Below are 19,490 nucleotides of genomic sequence, written 5' to 3'. Positions count from 1 at the left end.
CGTGTGGGTGCATGTGTCTTTTTTCGAGGAAAGTTTGGTCTGAATATATCCCCAAGAGTGGGATTGCTCAGTCATATGGTAGTTCTATATTTAGTTTTCTAAGGTACCTCCATACTGTTTTCCATAGTGGTTGTACCAATTTACATTCCCACCAACAGTATAAGAGGGTTCCCTTTTCTCCACACCCTCTCTAGCATTTGTAATTTGTGGACTTATTAATGAAGGCTATTCTGACAGGTGTGAGGTGGTACCTCATAGTAGTTATGATTTGCATTTCTCTAATAATCAGTGATGTTGAGCATTTTTTCATGTGCTTGTTTGGCCATCTGTATATCTTCTTTGGAGAAATGTCTATTCAGGTCTTCTGCACATTTTTCAGTTGGGTTGTTGGTTTTTTTTGTTTTTGAGTTGTGTGAGTTGTTTGTATATTTTAGAGATAAAGCCCTTGTCAGTTGCATCATTTGAAACTATTTTCTCCTCTTCCCTAGGTTGTCTTTTTGTTTTTTGGTTTTTTTTTTTATGATTTCCTCTATTATGCAAAAGCTTGTCAGTTTGATTACACCCCATTGGTTTATTTTGCTTTTATTTCTGTTGCCTTGGGAGACTGACCTAAGAAAACATTTGTAAAGTTGATGTCAGAGAATGTTTTGCCTATGTTGTCTTCTAGGAGTTTGATGGTGTCTTGTCTTACGTTTTAAGTTTTTAAACCATTTTTAGTTTATTTTTGTGCATTGTGTGAGGGTGTGTTCCAGATAGCTTTTTAAAAAATATCTCCATGGAAACCATTGACTTTGAGTCAGTTAAGAGAGTAGTGATTTGTCATAGCAAGACTTCCTGCATATAGACCATGGTTCTGCTATTGGGAAACCCTTTTTTACAAATTGCTAAATCTCTAGGTACCTCAATTTTATCATCAGTAAAATGGGAGAAAAATTGTATTCTGAATAAAGTTGTTGTGAAATTTAAGTGCTTACTTACCACGATGGCTGGCAGATGGTGTGCACCAAAATGTTGGCTGCCAACCACCATTGTCATTATCATTACCATTTTTGCGTATTTAATCTGATTCTAATTTTGGAGTATATGTTTTTTTTCCCTTTTTCTACCGTTACAAACAGTGTTTCAGGGAATAATCTTGTGCGTTCATTATTTTGCACATGTGTCATTTTATGGATGCTTTGCAGCAAGTACAATGTCAAAGCAAACGAATATGTAAATTTATTTTTTACTCATCTTTTAAAATTTTTTGATTAGGAACTTATGGTAGCTTTCTGATGTTACTTCTGTTTCTGGAACTATTCATAGATTAAGATGACAATTTTGAAAGTCCTTCCTTTAACTTTATTAGAAGTATAATCCTGTCAGGAGGGCCTGTTAAAGCAACCTTTTATTTTTTGATATAGAATACATATATATTGGTTGGTTATTCTTTTAGGATTCTTATAGATAAACTTGTTAGTATTTAAGAGAGTAGAAGATAATCTTTATTCTTTTTTTCTATTTATTTTTGGGTATTTATATTCCCATGAATCTGAATTATTTAAAATACTCAATTTACCTTTTTTATTCATAATTTAGGGTAATCTTCTATTAGAAATATTCATTTTTAAGAAGGAAGAATTGAAAGTTGAACTGAGATTAGCTTTTTAATTTATTTTGAGTATTAGTCTTGAATTACAAAAAGATTTTTTTCTTTATTAGTGAAAGCTTAGTAGGACAGAGGAGCTTTAAGATGTCAGGCCTTTTTCAAGGCTCATGGAAGAATACAAAGATCAATAAGCAGTGGTCTCTGCCATACCATTTTCTAGGGGATAAGCTAGATGGGGGCCATTTCCAGGTTAGAAATGTAAAAAGGGATGAAGAAGAATGCTTGGATGGAGCTTTAGTCAGGTAAATGACTAAAAGTAACCAAAAGAAATCAAAATAAGTAATCAGACAGTGCAAACATAGGCTGCTATAAAAACCAATAAAATAAACAAATGCTTTAAATAGAATAGATAGGATGTTTCTAAGGAAAGACTGATCTAGCAGCTAGGAGATCAGTAATGGGAGGAAGCAGTTTCAGTACAGTTGTTGGTTCCAATTGGAGAAGAATGAATAGTTGGAAAACAAGTAAATAGACTACTGTCTGCAATAGTCAGTGTCAGTAGAAGAAATTTCTTCCTTAAAAATCTCAATAACAATCTTCTGTTCATTTTCAAAATTGTTTTTAAACATGTGGTTTTATTTTATTAGTAATTTTTATTTTTATATTGTAGTCAACTTTATTTTTATTTTATTTTATTTCTTTTTTGTCTTTTTTTTTTTTTTGCCTTTTTCTGGGGCCACTCCCACGGCATATGGAGGTTCCCAGGCTAGGGGTCTAATCAGAGCTGTAGCCTTCAGCCTACGCCAGAGCCACAGCAGCGCGGGATCCGAGCCATTTCTGCGACCCATACCGCAGCTCATGGCAATGCTGGATCCTCAACCCACTGAGCAAGGCTAGGGATCAAACCCAGAACCTCATGATTCCTAGTCGGATTTGTTAACCACTGAGCCACAACGGGAACTCCTGTAGTCAACATTAAAGATGCTAAGCATGGGGTGGTTTTTTTCATATTGCTTTTAATGCTAGTTACTGTTCTGTTGCCTTTTACTTTACCATATTAAATTGATGCAGTGAAATGATCCTCCCTTTATGAACTAACATAGCTAGTTTATTGAAATTATAGTTACGATTTCACCGTATGTGAAAATTGTTGTGTCACTTGTGGAAATGAAGTGGCTGAGCATTATTTATACTGGAAATATTTTAACAGTGATATGTGTAACTTATTACTGAAGTAGTAGGATTAGTGTTGTCCTTTTTCTTGAATTTTTTAAAAATCAGTTTTTCCAAGCTCTAATTTCGATGCATTGAAATTCACACAGTTGGAATATACAGATTGATGCCTTTTGACAAATTTGACAGATTTAACCATGTAATGACACTTGATTTAAAATATAAGATCTTTCCATCTCAGTAAGAAGAACCATTAATTCTTTCCATGTTTAATTATTTTAACATCTGATTTTACCTCTTTTGCTTATTTCTTAGTCCTTAGGAATGTGATAGTGCTTATTAAGAGTATTGTGAATTAACCCCTGAAATTAACATGCTTTTTATCTCTGAGAATCTATTTCAGATTGATAGAATATTTCATGACTCATAACAAGGTTAAATATAAACAGTATTGTTTAATGTGAGTAATTTTAAGAATATCTAACAGGGAATTCCAACTGTGGCACAGTGGGTTAAGAATCTGGCATTGTTTTTGTGGCAGCCTATGTTTGATCCCTGGCTTGGTGTGGTGGGGTAAAGGTAAGGCTCTAGCATTGCCACAGGTGTAGTTTAGGTCATACCTGTGGCCAGAAACTTCCATATTGCTGTGAGTGTGGCCAAAAAGAGAAAAAAATAATAATATCTAACAGAAAGTTACTTTTATTTGAGATCATTTATAATCAATTTAGCATATTTCTTATTTAATTTTTAAAAATCCTCTGAAAATGAGGCTTATTGTAGTGCATAAACAACCTGTCTTCGACACTTAAATACTCTCTACATTACTGTTTTTGGCATTAAAAAAAATAAAATCACAATAAAAAGTTTCTCATTTTGTTTAGGAAACTGCATATTGGGGAAGAACTCTCTAAAATATTTTTCCTTGCTACAAAATTTGGTTGTGATGATTTTTGTACAAGTATAAATGTAATAAAATTCATTGAGTAATTAAAAAATAAAATATTTTTCCTTTTTGCTCACCTTCCAACCTAGACTGTCTCATTTCTTCACATGAGTTTAGGGACTACCTGTTGGTGGTACTTAATTAATGAATTCAGCATCCTGAAAATGAATGAGAGCTATGTATCAATAAATAAAATGTGGGAGTTTCCATGGTGGCTCAGCAGAAAGGAATCTTAACTAGTATCCATGAGGACGCAGGTCTGATCCCTGACCTCACTCAGTGGGTTGAGTTCCGGCGTTGCTGTGAGCTGTGATGTAGGTCACAGATGTGGCTCGGATCTGGCTGTGGTGTAGGCCAGAGGCTGCAGCTCCGATTGGACCCCTAGCCTGGTAGCTTCCATATGCCATGGGTTCAGCCCTAAAAGGCAAAGTAAATAAATAAATATATGATTTAAACTGATTCTGATTAAAAGATAGGGCAGATACTGTTTTTCTCATTTTATAGTTTAATAAAAATTAGGTCAAACTAAGTTTAATGTGTCAGATGTGCTATTTTACTTTTTGTTGGGACTCTGAATTAAGATCACACTTTGACTTGTAGTGGCTATTCTACTGCTCCATGATCTTTCCTGTAAGAGTACAATACATTTCAGAGACTCTGCCCCCTTATATTCCTTATTGTGACATGAATTGGAGCTGGGAATCACTGGCCAGGAACCTTGCAGAGGGCATAAAGTGATTATTTTCTTGCTGATTTATTGTGTGTTATTCTTGTGACTTGTAACCTGAATATTTTACATTTATACAGGTGAAATTGAACTTCATTTAAGTACTAGGCCAAAATTTTCTGTGCCTAAGTTCATTTTGAACCTCATTTCAGTTTCATTAAAGTGTTATTTTTTGACATGGATTTTCTATATAAACTGCTCTTACATTGTAAGAGTGATAATATTTACATAACCATATTTGAGATAAAAATAAAGGTAAAAGTAGGATGAAAGAATGAGATGAGAACTTTTTCTTTGATCCTTATGTAGAAGTTACTGAGCAACTTTTCATGTTCGGAGGAAGGAGATTTAACTAAACTGTGTTGTTAGATTAACGGACATTTGGTTTTAATTTATAGAAGAATATTCTGATGATAAAAAAATAGATAAGAGGGAGCCTTGAAGGGAGATAACACTCTCTGTACTTGGATGTTTTTAAAACTAAGGCAGCCAGCTATGTGTCTGGATAGCACCAGTATATATTTAAGTCAATCCTCAGGGCCCTCCCTACAATTTAAATTCATTGTTTTATTATGTCTTTGTCTTTTCCTTCTCCAGTTACACTCCTCTCATTATTTTTTCTTATACTTATCTAATTCTTAGTATATTTAGGTTTTTTTAAATGTCTAAAGAACTTTGAAATTCTTAAACAAGGTATTCCTTTAGAATAGATTGAAGTTTGAAAGAAGGGAGAAAAACCCAAAAACTTTCATACAGAACTTTGCAAACAGTGATCAGTTTAAATTCAGTTTTTAGCATGTGATAGAAAAAGATTAACCATAAAATCTGTTGTTCCACAGGTACTGTGAGAATAGAGATGTTTCGAAATATGCAGAATGCAGAAATCATCAGAAAAATGACTGAAGAATTTGATGAGGTATAGCATTTCAATATTTATACAAATTGCCTGCTTATACTTGTAAATGGCGAATTTGATTATTTTAAGTTTTGTTTTGATTTGGTGTTTAGCATAAGAGAAGATATACTATTTTCTCATTTATATAATCCATGCTACTAACTCCAAAATTAATCATCTTTAGAAATTTTATTTCATTGCATGGAGGTAGTAGCACTGAATGTTGACTGATGGCTGACAAGGATAAGAAAATTAATGGTATGAGGTAGAAGTCGATTCTTGATATTCATTCTTGAAGACCATCTAAAATTGCTGAATTTATAAATATCTCCAGCAGTTTCGTGTTCTGTGGAATGCTAGTCCTATTAAATGCTTTAAAGAAAAAAAAGTTTGGAAGTCAACAAAGTGTGAGCAGGCTGCCTGTTAATACCTATCTTAGAGATTGTCAAAGCACATTATCTTATTTAATTAAGGTTCTTAGAAATTCTAATGGAGAAAAACCTCCTTACCTTTATTTAATACAGAATTCTCCAAATTATTTTACATGGAATCCCACCATTGTCACCCCATCCCCTTTTCTCATTTTCTGTGTGAGAGAGTGAGTGAGTGTGTGTGTGTGTGTGTGTGTGTGTGTGTGTGTGTGTGTAAAACTTGACCTTCTATTCAGGAGACTCTGCTTCAGATACTCTGATTTCCATTTAGAATGCAAGTTTTCTTTGCTAGTCTTCACAAATTAATCATGAAGAAATAATTTCTTTCTGCATAATTTTCCATTTTCATTAATATAGACTGTCAGTTTCACACTGATTGTAAATGTTGGATATACTTTTACAGTTTTATTTCTGTATTGTATTATGATGAACTCAATTTGTGTCATGCTTTAGGCCACCATTAATTCCAGTTTTAAAATTCTGCCTTGGATTTAATTAAGATTTCTATTTTCTGATAGGTGTTCCTGTTTCTTGAATTTCAATAGTAACAACAAAGATTGGTTTTCTTCTAGGTCCACTCCCTCCAGTAGGATAGGCACAGGTTTTTTATTATTAATAGCAGTAGTATTTATTTTTAATTGAAAAGTACTATAAACACATGGTAAAATAAATACTCAAACACAGGTTGCTCGATGTATGTCTTTCTCTTCAGCTGTTCACCTTAACTCTAGCAGCAATGCCAAAACATTTTCATGTACATATTTGTAGAAATATTCTACTAGTGACTTTCAGACTGTGTATATAGTCACATTTTATGGGAGAAAGGGGTGACTTTAAATTGTCTTCTAAGCAAATATTCCACAATCGTTTTTCTTAATTTCTTGTAAAACCCTGAAACTCCAAAACCTGGACTCAAATGACATGAGGCTATTTACAGTTTTTATTTATCCCAATCATTGTGAATATCTACATGTCTGGCTGTTAAATATTAATGTTCCTTATTACAGGGAGCTGCCCCAGATTCTGTTGGGGTATGATGGAATATAAGGTATTAACTTCTAAAATTCAAAAACTCTTGGATTCTGAAACATTTCTTTGGGACTGTTTTTCACTGAAAAATACATATTTTGTTACTATTTGAGTTTTTACATGGCAAATAGAAAGTAGCAAAACCAGATTAAGGTGCAAGTAGTAGGTTTACTCACCAGCTACTATACTACTACGCTAGGCTTGCAATACAGCTGATTCAGATCATAGATTAAAAAGTAGTATACATCTTAGACCTTCAAGGCACTATCGTATGATAAAATGATTATTAAGAATTTAAGACAGTAGTTCCTAAATATTGTTTTACGTTGATATCACATGGTTATACTGATACCTGGCTCCCTTCCATATCCCCCAGACACCTTGATTTAATTTGTAAGGCGTGTGACCTGAGCATAGGATGTTGCAAAAGCTCACCAGGTGATTCTAATGTATAACAACTATTGAGAACATTACTCTAAAGGAAATAAGAGAAAGCAAGATTTAGTTATAAAAATATTCATATATGAGAATAAAATGAAGGGAAAACAAGTATGAATTCACTGTGAAAATGCATAATGAATAGGAAATCATTGCTTCATAGTAAGATTTTTAGAAAACTAGAGGAAAATGAGGAATTCAGCAAAACGAAGCTCATTGTATACCGAAGAAACGATCCTGTGAATATTATCAAAATAATAAAGTGTTACCAAAAGTGATAACTATAGCAAATGAAATTATTCAAAAGGCATTTATTTTGTATTCCTAAATATTTTATCCCAATATTTGAGGTTATTGACCTAATCAAAGAAGACTTTTAAAAACCATTATTCTTTTTTTTTTTTTAACAGTATATCTAACACAGTTTTGATTATTACTAGAATGTATTCATTTTAAAGAATTAGGTATCTTCTGGAGTTCCTGTTGTGGCTTAGCAGGTTAAGAACCTGACTAGTATCCATGAGGATGCTGGTTCAATCCCTGGCCTCGCTCAGTGGGTTAAGGATCCAGTGTTGCTGCAAGCTGTGATGTAGGTTGCAGACATAGCTCGGGTCCCATGTTGCTGTGACTATGGCATAGGCCAGCAGCTAAAACTCTGATTCGACCTCTAGCCTGGGAACTTCTAAATGCCATGGCTATGGCCCTTAAATAAAAGAAAGTTAGATGTCTTCTAAGACTATCTATTTTGTCTTCAATCACTTTAGTAAGATACTGATCTTTTGCTACTCTGTATACTCAAGAAACTGCATTTAAATGTTTGCTTATTGTTAAATGTACATTATTTTATTAGGTTGTTTTTTTTTTTTTCTTCAAAAGACCATGTAGGTCATTTAGTCTCCTGGGAGTAGAAGGAGGTTAGTTTTGATAAATCATATTTTGTGATAAACTTCTGAAATATCTGATAATAAGAAACATTAGATCCCAAGATCCTAGAAAAATGCGTAGTTCACATGGAGTAGCCATTAAAATGCTGTTAAATGGGAGTTCCTGTCATGGCTCAGTGGTTAACGAATCCGACTAGGAACCATGAGGTTGCAGGTTCGATCCCTAGCCTTGCTCAGTGGGTTAAGGATCTGGCATTGCCATGAGCTGTGGTGTAGGTCGAAGATGTGGCTCATATCTGGCATTGCTGTGGCTCTGGCGTAGACCAACGGCTACAGCTCCCATTAGACTCCTAGCCTGGGAACCTCCATATGCCATAGGTGAGGCCCTAGAAAAGACCAATAATAATAATAATGATAATAATTCTGTTAAGTGAATGAACATATTGTATTATAAAGAAAAGTAAAGGTGAAATGACTTAGAAGTCATTTTGATTGAAAGTGTTTTAAGTTTAGATAAAATGATCCAAGAGTATCTAACTGCCTGAAAAAGTAATGTACCATAGCTACTATTCCTTACTACTACAAACTGCTTATAACCCCGTTATTAGGTAACGTTTTTTCTTGGCTGTGCCCACAGTATGCTGAAGTTCCCAGACCAGGGATCAAACCTGTGCCACAGCAGTGACATCACCACATCCTTAACTTGATAGGCCAGCAGGAAACTCTCAGATAACCTTTTTTTTTTTTTAAGGCCCTACAAATCTGCACCCAGACAGAAGTGCTTTGTAATTGTAGTATCAACCCAATTTAGAAATACATTAATTCCCAGAGCAGCCTGTAGTTGTTCAGAGTCATAGATATACTTGGTTTCTGTTGGGAGTCAGTTGCTGGGAAGTAATGTAGAATGTAGTAGTATTTCTTCCTCAAATTATTAGAATCAGATCTCCATATATAAATTCTTAGATGTATTTTCCAAAGGTCAGCTTGTATAGTTTTCAAATATTTAAGTGTGACACCTGTGTAGGGAAATCTTTGCAACACATTTAATATTCAGCTGACCTTTGAGCAACATGAGTGTTATGGACTCTGATCTTCCCTCCCTGCATCCTCCCCATAATCGAAAATCCTCATATAACTTTTGAGTCCCCCAAAACTTAACTACTGATAACCTACTGTTGACTAGAAACCTTACCAATAGCATTGACAGTCAGTTAACACATATTTTGTATTTGATGTGTGTTATATGCTGTGTTCTTATCTTGAACAAGGGAAAGAAAAATTTTATTAAGAAAATCGTAAAAAAGGGAGAGTACACCTACAGTACTATATTTATCTTTGCACTAAGTTTATATCATCTGTTTATAAGATGAATTGTTTGTTAGTACCTCTATCATCATTGTCTTATATAATGCAAAATATGATAGATGTTTTTTGTATTACTAATACTAGATATCACAAATGAAAAGGTAATGTGAGTAATTCATATTTATTTACAGATATACTTTATTCATTGATAACGAAGAAGCCAGCAATATGATTGCTTTATGGTAGCCTAGTGTAACTGATGTAATTGTTTCACAGTAATCTAGCCTTTACACTAATGAATGAATTGCTATGAAATTTTTATGGCATACAGTATTACAGTCATATTCATAGTACAGTATTGGAAATATAAAGTATTAAATATAGTATTAAATATAAAATATAGTGTTGAAAACATCATAAAGGTCTTCATCATCATTTTTATATCGAATAGACAGAGGAAGAGAAGGAATTGGTCTTATTGTCTCAGAGGGCAGAGGTTGGAGGAGATGGAAGTGTAGGTAGGTATATTCAGTGTAATTCTATGGAAATACTTCAGTATTTCTGTCTGACTTGATTTTTCATTTCTCTGAAAATGCTTCTACACAGTACTAATCTTTCTTCCACTGTTTGCCTTAGTTTCAGTGCCCATGTCAAAGAAGCATTCATGTCATAAAAGAAGCAGCCTTGAATTAGCAGAATCCTTCTACCAGCTTGTTTAATGTCAGTTTGTTTTCTACCACTGCTTCTTCTCTGTCTTCTTCTACAGTGTCTGACACTGGTTCAGAAGCACTCATCTCCATCAAGTCACCTTCTGTTAATTCTTTGGTATAGGGTCTGTTAGTAAGCTCTTGAATTTCTCCAAGATTCACATGTAAAAATTCTGTACCCTCCACTTTTTTTTTTTTTTTTTTTTTTTGCCATGTCTGCAATCCCTTTCATGATTTCCTTTACTGGCTCTGTTTTAAGTTCTGTGAACTCATGCACAACATCTGGACAAATTTTTCTCCAATAGAACTTTATTACTAAGAGTCTGGTAGCTTTCACATTTTTCCTGTAACACTAATGGCATCGTCAATAGTATGATCCTTACAGACTTTCATTGTGTTCTCTCTATTAGCATTGATAATCCTTTCTGTACAGTATTGTGTGTAATGAGCCTTAAGGGTCCTTGATTCCCTGATCTAGAGATTAAATTAGAAACATCATGTTTGGGGATAAGTAGACCACCTTGACACCTTTGATGTTGAACTCATAGGGTTCTGGGCAGACAGGGGCATTGACCTTTAAACCTCAGTCACTGGCAAGGTACTTCCTGACTTCAGGGACAAAGCAACAATGGATCCAATCAAGAAAAAGGGTTTTCATTGTCCAGGCTTTCTTGTTGTATAGGCTTTCTTTTTGTACAACTAAAAGATTGGTAACTGATGTTTATCTTTTCCCTTCAAGGGTTGAGTTAGTAGCTTTATACACAAGGGCAGTCTGATCATAAACCCGACTGCATTTGCTCAAAAAGTAGGGTCAGCCAGATCCTTCCTGCCTTTAGTCCTGGTGCTTCTCTTCCTTGCTAGTAATATTCTTTGTGGTAGTTTTTTTCTTGAATAGGATACTTTGATCTACAGTAAAAATCTGTTCAAGCAGCTATCATTCTCCTCAATTATTTTCTTAATGGCATCTGGAAACTCATCTGCTGCCTCTTGGTGGTCAGAAGCTGCCTCTCCTGTTATCTTAATATTTCTAAAACCAAACCTTGTTTATAAAATTACCAGACCATCCATTGCTAGCAATAAATTTTCCAGTTTTTAATGTAATGACTTTGCCTTTTTCTTGGCACATATTAGAGTCTGTAGGTATGCCTTTGTTAAAGCAGTCCTGTACCCACATAAAAGCTGCATTTTCAATATGAAATAAAAAGATCTTTCACAAAAAATACAGAGTTCCTGCCAGCTACAATAATGACTTCACAAATTTCCTTTTCTTTTTAAAATGGTCTTTATGCTAGGTTCATTTATTTTGAAATGGTGGGCAACCACAGCTGAGATTTCAATCAATGGTACATATCATGCAACTCAGATTTTCCTTGTAATGTCTTGACTTTTTTCTGCTTCCAGCATTACTAGTGGCACTTCACATGGTTTCCATGTTGTTACTTAGTTTACAGCATTGCATTAAACATGAAAAATACCCAAGACCTGCAAAAGATCACTTTGTACTGCAGTTATACAATTTACTGAAGAATCGAACTGGTCACATGGAGATGATTAGTGTCACACAGCATTTTAAGCAGATACTAAATAGCAACAGGAAGTTGTTATAAAATTATGACAGTAATATAGTATGTACTATAGTTAATTTTATGCAGTTATAATTTACTATTGCATCTTTACATTTGTTTCTCCCAACTGCAAATGGCGCCAATGTGACAGTCTGTAAGTGTTTGTATGGGTAAGTTTTGATACGTTTTAACTTTTTATAATTTATGTATATTTAATTAGTGATAAAATTAATAGTATCTACATTATTTTATGCAATTCATGACATACCTAATTTTTATAATTTTTTTGATATATAGGTTATGTGGTTTGAATGCAAGTCTTTTCAAATTTTTGCAACTCTCCAAAAATTTTCCCAGTATATTTATTGAAAAAAAACGTGGAGTTCCCATTGTGGCTTGGTGGGTTAAGAAACAGCCTGGTGTCTGTGAGGGTGCGGGTTCAATCCCTGGCCTCACTTAGTGGAGTAAGGATCCCACCTTGTCGCAAGCTGAGGCATAGGTCGCAGATGCAGCTCAGATCCGGTGTTGCTGTAGCTGTGGTACAGGCTTGCACCTGCAGCTCCATTTTGACCCCTGGCCTAGAAACTTCCATATGCCACAGGTGCAGCTCTGAAAAAAAAAAAATGTGTATGTAAGCGGACTCATGCAGTTCAGACCTGTGTTGTTCATGGGGCAACTGCATTCACTTAGCTTTTAGTTCTTATATGTGTTATTTTGTATTGCTTTGCTCACAATTATAAATAGGGATTGTGTATACTGTGCTCTTCTATAATGATAACAACTTATCCTGCAGCTTTTTTCTCTTCTCATTTCTAATTATACCAATAATGTGAATTTGTATAAACTTCAGTACAGAACTTTCCATGTGCTTATTCATTTGAGCATTTATTAATCAAAGGATTAATATTAAGAAATATAAAAATGGTTAAATAATATACAAACAGAAAATGTAAAATGATGACAAAATATAGTAGAGAAAAGCTCTGGTCTCAAATTAAAGTCTGTAAATTTTTTGATTATACATCTCATCAATAAAACATTTTTCAGCCTATACTCGTATTAGTGAAAACCTATGATAAGGCTAATTATATATATAAAGTTATTCTCTCCTTGTCTTCCTCTTTCCCACACTTTTTCTCACAATGCTAATTACAGAGTTCTTACCTTGTAGGGAAAGTGCTTAAGAAGTAGTTGCCTGGTAATTGTTGCAGACTTTATTAGTTCTGAACTAAGTCTGTTTCCTAGACATCTTATGAATGAAAATAAAGGTTTTTCTTTTTCCCTTTCATCCTTGGTAGCCAGTAGGCTGAGTGTGTAGTCCTCGTTTATTCAGTATTGTTTAGCATATGCATATTTATAGAATGAAATGCACATCCTACTAGGTCATTTTCTTATCAGATAGTATTTGTCATCTTGGTTTTAACTTTCATAGTAGTCTGAGTGGAACTTGTGCAAGAAATGTCAGTGCTTAGTCATTACATATTCAAATTTTTGTGTACGTGTCTGTTTTCTTGAGAAATCTGTGCATTTGCATTTTATGAAGAGTTTAAAATAAGCAGTATAAATCATAAATCCATTACAGTCATCATAAATAACGTACAAAATGAACAAACCAGAGAAGAGTTCCATTTCTAATCCCTTAGAATATTGAACTCTTCTTATTCTCCTGGGATACCTCAGATACCATCTGCGACACAAATCAGTTTTAAATATGGACCTAGTTAGGTCATACCATGCTTATTCTGTGTATTAAATATTTCTACTAATTTAATTCTTAGATAAAAATAGAGAAATACTAATATTTTCTTGCAATACACCAGTTTTTGTCATCTGTAACACTTTGGAGACTGCTCCAAGTTGAGGAAGTTAAACAGAGTATTAAAGAAAGGAAGCAGGAAGCTCCTTTGTGGCACATTGGATTAAGGATCTGGCATTCCTGCAGCTGTGGTACCTGATCCCTGGCACATATCACCGAAACTACTAAAATACCAGTGCGCTCGTCTACTCTCCCATCCCAGTGCTTCTTCTTCGACATAATCAATATCTTGAATTTTATAAGCATTTTTTTCCTTATAAACCTATTAATAGATCATTTTCCACTCCTCATGAAATGTTTGTGTAGATACACGGATGAGAGTAGAGGCCAGACATTTGGTAGCATTTTATTTAACTAATTGATGTCAATTTGGAGAGCAGGACATATTTAAAAGGAATGATATTAGCAATCCCATTTCTTCTTTGACTTCACATATTTTCCTTTTTTCTCTTTGTGGCTAAGGAAACACAAGTGGTCAAAACTTATGATTAAGGAAAAAATATCTATAGGGATCATTTGGATATGTTTACTGTTATTTTAGGCCCATTTTGACAGTATCACTTTTGTGGTGGTTCGTTTATTTGACCAAGAAGTATTTGAGTGCCTGTTAACCATTCCCAGCTTGGAGGAAATAGCACTGAATAAACCAGCCATCATGGAATTTACATTCTTGTTGGGGAGAAAAGCTAACAAATAACATATATAGGCAGACTATTATAGTATGACAAATGATAGTAAATGCTAAACAGAAAAATAAAGCAGAGAAGAGCACAGAAATTGGGAGGGGAAGGATTATTTTAATTAAGATGATCAGATAAACCCTCTAAGAATGTGATCTTATGTAAAGACTTGAAGGGGAGGGGATAGATCAACCATCCATATATTTGGGGGAAGCAAAAACAGCAAGGGAAAATGATGCCTAGGTAAAACATTCCTAAGTTATTAGACAACAAAGAAACCAGTGCAACTAAAGCACACTGATTTGTATACTGAATTTAATTATTGTGTTCTCAGGACTTTTTTAAAATATAAAATAATTCCCCACTTTTTTTTGTCGTTGTTCACATGACATTTTAGATGACAACCTAGTTGTCTTTAAAAAAAAATAGCTCACATTTTTATTTATCTGATACACCCACCATGGTATTATTTAACTTATTCCTTTATCTTCGGAATTTTGTAACTGAAAGTTAGATCTAATGATGTCATTAGATTACATTTACATTTTTTTGCCAAGATAATTTAATAGGTGATGCTGTGTACTTCATATTGTGTCTTAGTAGATAGCTCATAATGTCAGGTTTGTGATGCTAAGATTGATCACTTGTTTAAGGTGATGGCCAATGAATCTTTTTGTAAAACTACTTTTCCCTTTGCAAGTCTTAAATAATTTGACATTTTGCTAACATTCTGCTTATCCCAGCTTGCCACTTAATGGTTTTAGTATCCATTAATGATCTGTTGCTGGAATTTTGATTTATTTTGAATGTGGACACCAGTGTGTTCTGATGTCTGGAAGTAGAATATTCTGTATCAGTCTTTTATGTCAGTCTCTTCTTACAGTTAGGCATTACTAAACAAAAGAGTTATGCTTCCTACAGGTTTCCGAGACAAAGAATTCTTTGTTTCCTGTTGTGAGTAAACCCACCTAGAAGACCACACCAGAAACAGAGGTTGTTTTTGTCTATCAGTCACTTACTTCAGTAGATTTTATTCCTTTAATATTTGAATATTTATCATGTCCCTCACATTTTTTCTCTCATTATTGTTACTATCTTAGTTTAAATTCTCTGCCCTCACTCTTTTGTTTTTAGATCCATTGCAATGGTAAATCACCTTTGCTCCACCCATTTCCTTCCCCTTTTCCTCTATTTTCCACAATGGAGCTAGAAATTTTTTTTTTTTTTTTTTGTATTTTTGCTATTTCTTGGGCCGTTCCCGCAGCATATGGAGGTTCCCAGGCTAGGGGTCCAATCGGAGCTGTAGCCACCGGCCTACGCCAGAGCCACAGCAACGCGGGATCCCAGCCGCGTCTGCAACCTACACCACAGCTCATGGCAACGCAGGATCGTTAACCCACTTAGCAAGGGCAGGGACCGAACCCGCAACCTCATGGTTCCTAGTCGGATTCGTTAACCACTGCGCCATGACGCCATGACGGGAACTCCCTAGAAATATTTTTTAAAGCCCATAGCTGTTGATGAAAATCCTTCAGTAGCCACCTGTTTTGTCCAGAACAAAGTCTGGCTTCCTTTGCCATCTTTGATTCAGCACCATCTTTCTTCTTGTTCACCACCTGTTTTAGATTGCCAAACTTAAAGCAGCTCTCTGGTCCCTTTGTTGTGCCTTTGTTTATAAGACTTTGCTTAGAATGCTGTTGACCCTGTTTCCCCTGCTCAGTTGCTTTTGCAGAGAATTGGCATTCCTTTCTAAGTACTACATAGCCTTATAAAAGTTCCTATCATTGTATTTAATTCACTTGCTACTTTTTATGTGTTCATCTTCTCGATTAAAATAGAAGTTCTTAGAGGAATGGGGGAAATGGGGAGAAATTGGTCAAAGAGTATAAATTTTCACTTACAAGATGAATAAGTTCTGGTGAGCTAATGTACAACATGGTGATTATAGTTAATAATATGTATTACATACTTGAAACTTGCTAAGAGAATATATCTTAAATGTTTTCACACCAAAAAAGAAAAAAAGGAGTAATGTGATGGGATAGAGGTGTTAGCTAATTCTATGGTGGTAATTACTTTGCAGTATATAAGTATGTCAAATCAACATGTCGTATACCTTAAACTTACACAATGATATATATTAGTTATATTTGTGTAATGTTATATATCAATTATATCTTAATAAAGGTATAAAAAATGTAGAGATTCTTAAAATATCTTTGTTCTGTTCATCTTTGTATGCCCAAAGATCTGGTATAGTGCCAGAGTATATTTGTTGCTTATTAAGTGTGTGGATAGATGAATGGGGGGGGTAGATTGTTAAGTTGATGGATAGTTTTGCCAAACAAGTGTTTGCAAATCCCTCTTTTAAGCAATAGCGGTATATATCTTTGGAAAAGGCTGTTGAAATTAGGTAACCAAAAGCCATGTTTCACCAAAAATAAGTAAATTTTTTGGTGACATTGTCCATCACCTAGGTTAAAAATCAATTCTTTAGGATTTACTCTTAGAGAGTGTTTTATATCTTTAGATATCTATAATTGTGACCACATTGGGCTCCCATATATCCAACACTTAGGGATTAGGCAGTTAGCCTTCTAATTTTGCTAGCTATATGAGCTCTGCCTTGAAGTAGACCTCTATAAGATTGTTCTAATCACAATCAGAGACTCTCAATCTTCTAGCTTTTGCTGTTGGCTATTGTCTCTGAAGTTTGACACCCTTGCCTTCTTCCCTACCCCCAGTGTCCCCACAACTTCTAAAATAGACTTTTTCAATAGTTTCTTGTCTCTGTTTGGGAGAAGAACCCCAGTGTTCCTCCCTTGTAAGGATATTTACTAGACAGCCTCTGTCCTCCAGGGTTATTGGAGTAAACCAGGTGAAGCTGTGTTTAGAGAGAGAATACATGGATTTTTACATTCCCATAACCAGAACCCTGTAGCTCTGTGATCTAGAACAAGTTCAAAAGTACTTTATTTTTCTCTATACATATCAAGAGTCACTACAGTGTATGCATAACACAAGATGAATGCTAACTATGTTATTGGTAGGGTTTTTTGTTTGTTTTGGTTTTGGGTTTTTTGTGCTGTGTGGGGATTTTTCCTTTTCCATTCAAGTGAGGATCATTCCTGAACGTAATTAGAGGGGTTATTTTCTTACTAGACCTTTTTGGTTTGCTTTGTTATCCTTCTTGCATATTTCTGCCTGATACTCTTCCTACCCTAGGCTTCTTTGCTTTTTTATACCTGTTTCTTGTTTGATATGGTTTACCTTTTGATTACTTCATCAATAAAATCCTTATGCAAAGCATTATGACACATCCTTCAAAGAACCTAAACATTAGTTGTGGATAAGACATTTAAGCTATTTGATTATTGTCTTCATTTTATTGTTATTTCATTTCCTTAACTATCTTGAAAAAAGAAATTATTGCTTTGTGAGGAAGCTAGTTTTCCATACTCTACTGCCCATCATTAAACTAGACAATCCTTTTTATATGGCATGTATAAATGTGAATAATGCAGAGAAATTGTAACTAATATTGAAGCAAGAAACTGCCTTTTGAAGTAGAAATGGTAGATCTTCTTTTCCCAGAAATGTTTTTCCTTTTAATCACAATATTTACGCATTATACAAAAATTAAAAGGGATGATACAGTATACATTTTCAGCCTAGTTAGGAATTGAGTTAGGTTTGTGTTCCATTGTTGCTATCATTGTCTTTAGTGTACCACTGGCTTCAGATTTCTCTAGTGGTAGGCTGCTGTTGCCTTGTGCTTAGGATATCTGAGGTCTTTTTTCTCAGCATTTATGCTGCACCCTAAGCTTTCAGCTCTCTTTGCATTCCTATGTCACACTGAGTTGTGTGCCTTATTGCTTGGCACTGTGATGAAGGCAGGGGGATTCTCTATTGTCTTAGTCCTGCCTAAATCTTAAAACAAGCCTTGTGAGCCTAGACCTACTTAGGGACCTTCTTAGCTTTCCTGGACCTCTTTACTATAGTAGCTGAACTTTGCCTCTCTCAGTGGTTGGTCTTGGGTAGGAATTTCCTCCTGTCCACTTCCCAATGCCTCTGGTATTGGTAAAGAATTCAGGGTCCAGAGCAGTGTTTTGATTTCCTCTCTCTCATAGGGAGAGGATCTTTTCTTCTACTCTTCTCCTGACTGTGGTGGGTCTTTGCTGTGCCCTGGTGGTGACTTAGTTTGCTGACCCTCCCCCATATTAAGGCTTCTGGCTTGTAGGAGAGAAAGGTTTAGAGAAATGAGCTGGGCTTCTCCTTACCTTTCCCCCCAACAAGTGAGGATCATTCCTTGTAGAGGTTCTCTCTTTTTCTGTCTCAGACTTTAAGTTTCTAATTGAAAAAAGAGCTTTGGAGTGAGTGCAAATTCCTTGTTTTTCAACACTGACAAGTTAGCCCACACTTGGTCTTTTATAGTTTATTAACATTTTGCTTGATTTCTTCTAACCCATTTTTATGGTGGCGAATTTTCTTTTTTGACTCTGCCACAGATGACAGAGTTTGTGTCTCTTTTCTTGGAAGGCTTATCAATCTTTGGAATTCAGGTTACTTCGACTCAAGATGGACTCAAAAAAGCTGTGATGTTTTCTGTTGATTCAGCTTATTCTCACTATTTGTAGCCTTTTATATTCTAAGTGGAAGCCAAGCCCTATTCTTCCTCTTTTAACTTTGCTTTTGCTGGTTTTTTTTTTTAATTTATTTTATTGTAGTATAGTTTATTTACAATGTTGTGTTAATTTATGCTGTATAATAGCAAAGTGATTCAGTTATATAATAAATATAAATATTCTTTGTCATTTTTTTCCATTATTGTTTATTATAGGACATTGAATATAGTTCAGTATCCGTGTGCTGTACAGTAAGACCATGTTGTTTTTTCATTTGTATAAATAATCTGCAACTGCTAATCTCAAACTCTTAGTTCCAAGTCAGTGAAAGAGGAAGGGACAAAAGGTTGAAGAGCTTATACTAGCTTAGTGTGTACATTTTATTTTTTTAGGACTTTTATTTTTCCATTATAGTTGATTTTCAATGTTCTGTCAATTTCCATTGTATAGCAAAGTGACCCAGTCATATGTATATATATACATATACATATATATATACACATACATATATATATATATTTATTCTTTTTCTCACATTATACTCCCATCGTGTTCCATCACAAGTGACAAATGTAGTTCCCTGTGCTATTCAGCAGGATCCCATTGCTTATCCACTCCAAATGCAATACTTTGCATCTGTTAACCCTAGATTCCCAATCCATCTCACTCCCTTCCTGTCCCCCT

At 34.7% G+C, this 19,490-nt stretch overlaps 1 protein-coding gene across 3 annotated transcripts in view; it reads left to right on the top strand.

Moving 5' to 3' along the window:
* The window catches only part of STAG1 (stromal antigen 1), a 541,662-nt gene that overhangs the window by 344,030 nt on the left and 178,142 nt on the right, over positions 1-19,490 (top strand). For all 3 annotated transcript variants that reach the window (XM_021071121.1, XM_021071122.1, XM_021071123.1), the window contains one exon: positions 5,271-5,347. In XM_021071121.1, coding sequence (XP_020926780.1) covers positions 5,271-5,347 — 77 coding nt within the window. The remainder of the gene's footprint in view (positions 1-5,270; positions 5,348-19,490) is intronic.

This window comes from Sus scrofa, chromosome 13 (assembly GCF_000003025.6).
Source record: "Sus scrofa isolate TJ Tabasco breed Duroc chromosome 13, Sscrofa11.1, whole genome shotgun sequence".
Lineage (NCBI taxonomy): Eukaryota > Metazoa > Chordata > Mammalia > Artiodactyla > Suidae > Sus > Sus scrofa.
The sequence above is the reverse complement of the archived record's forward strand: the minus strand, read 5'-3'. Positions and strand labels throughout refer to the sequence as shown.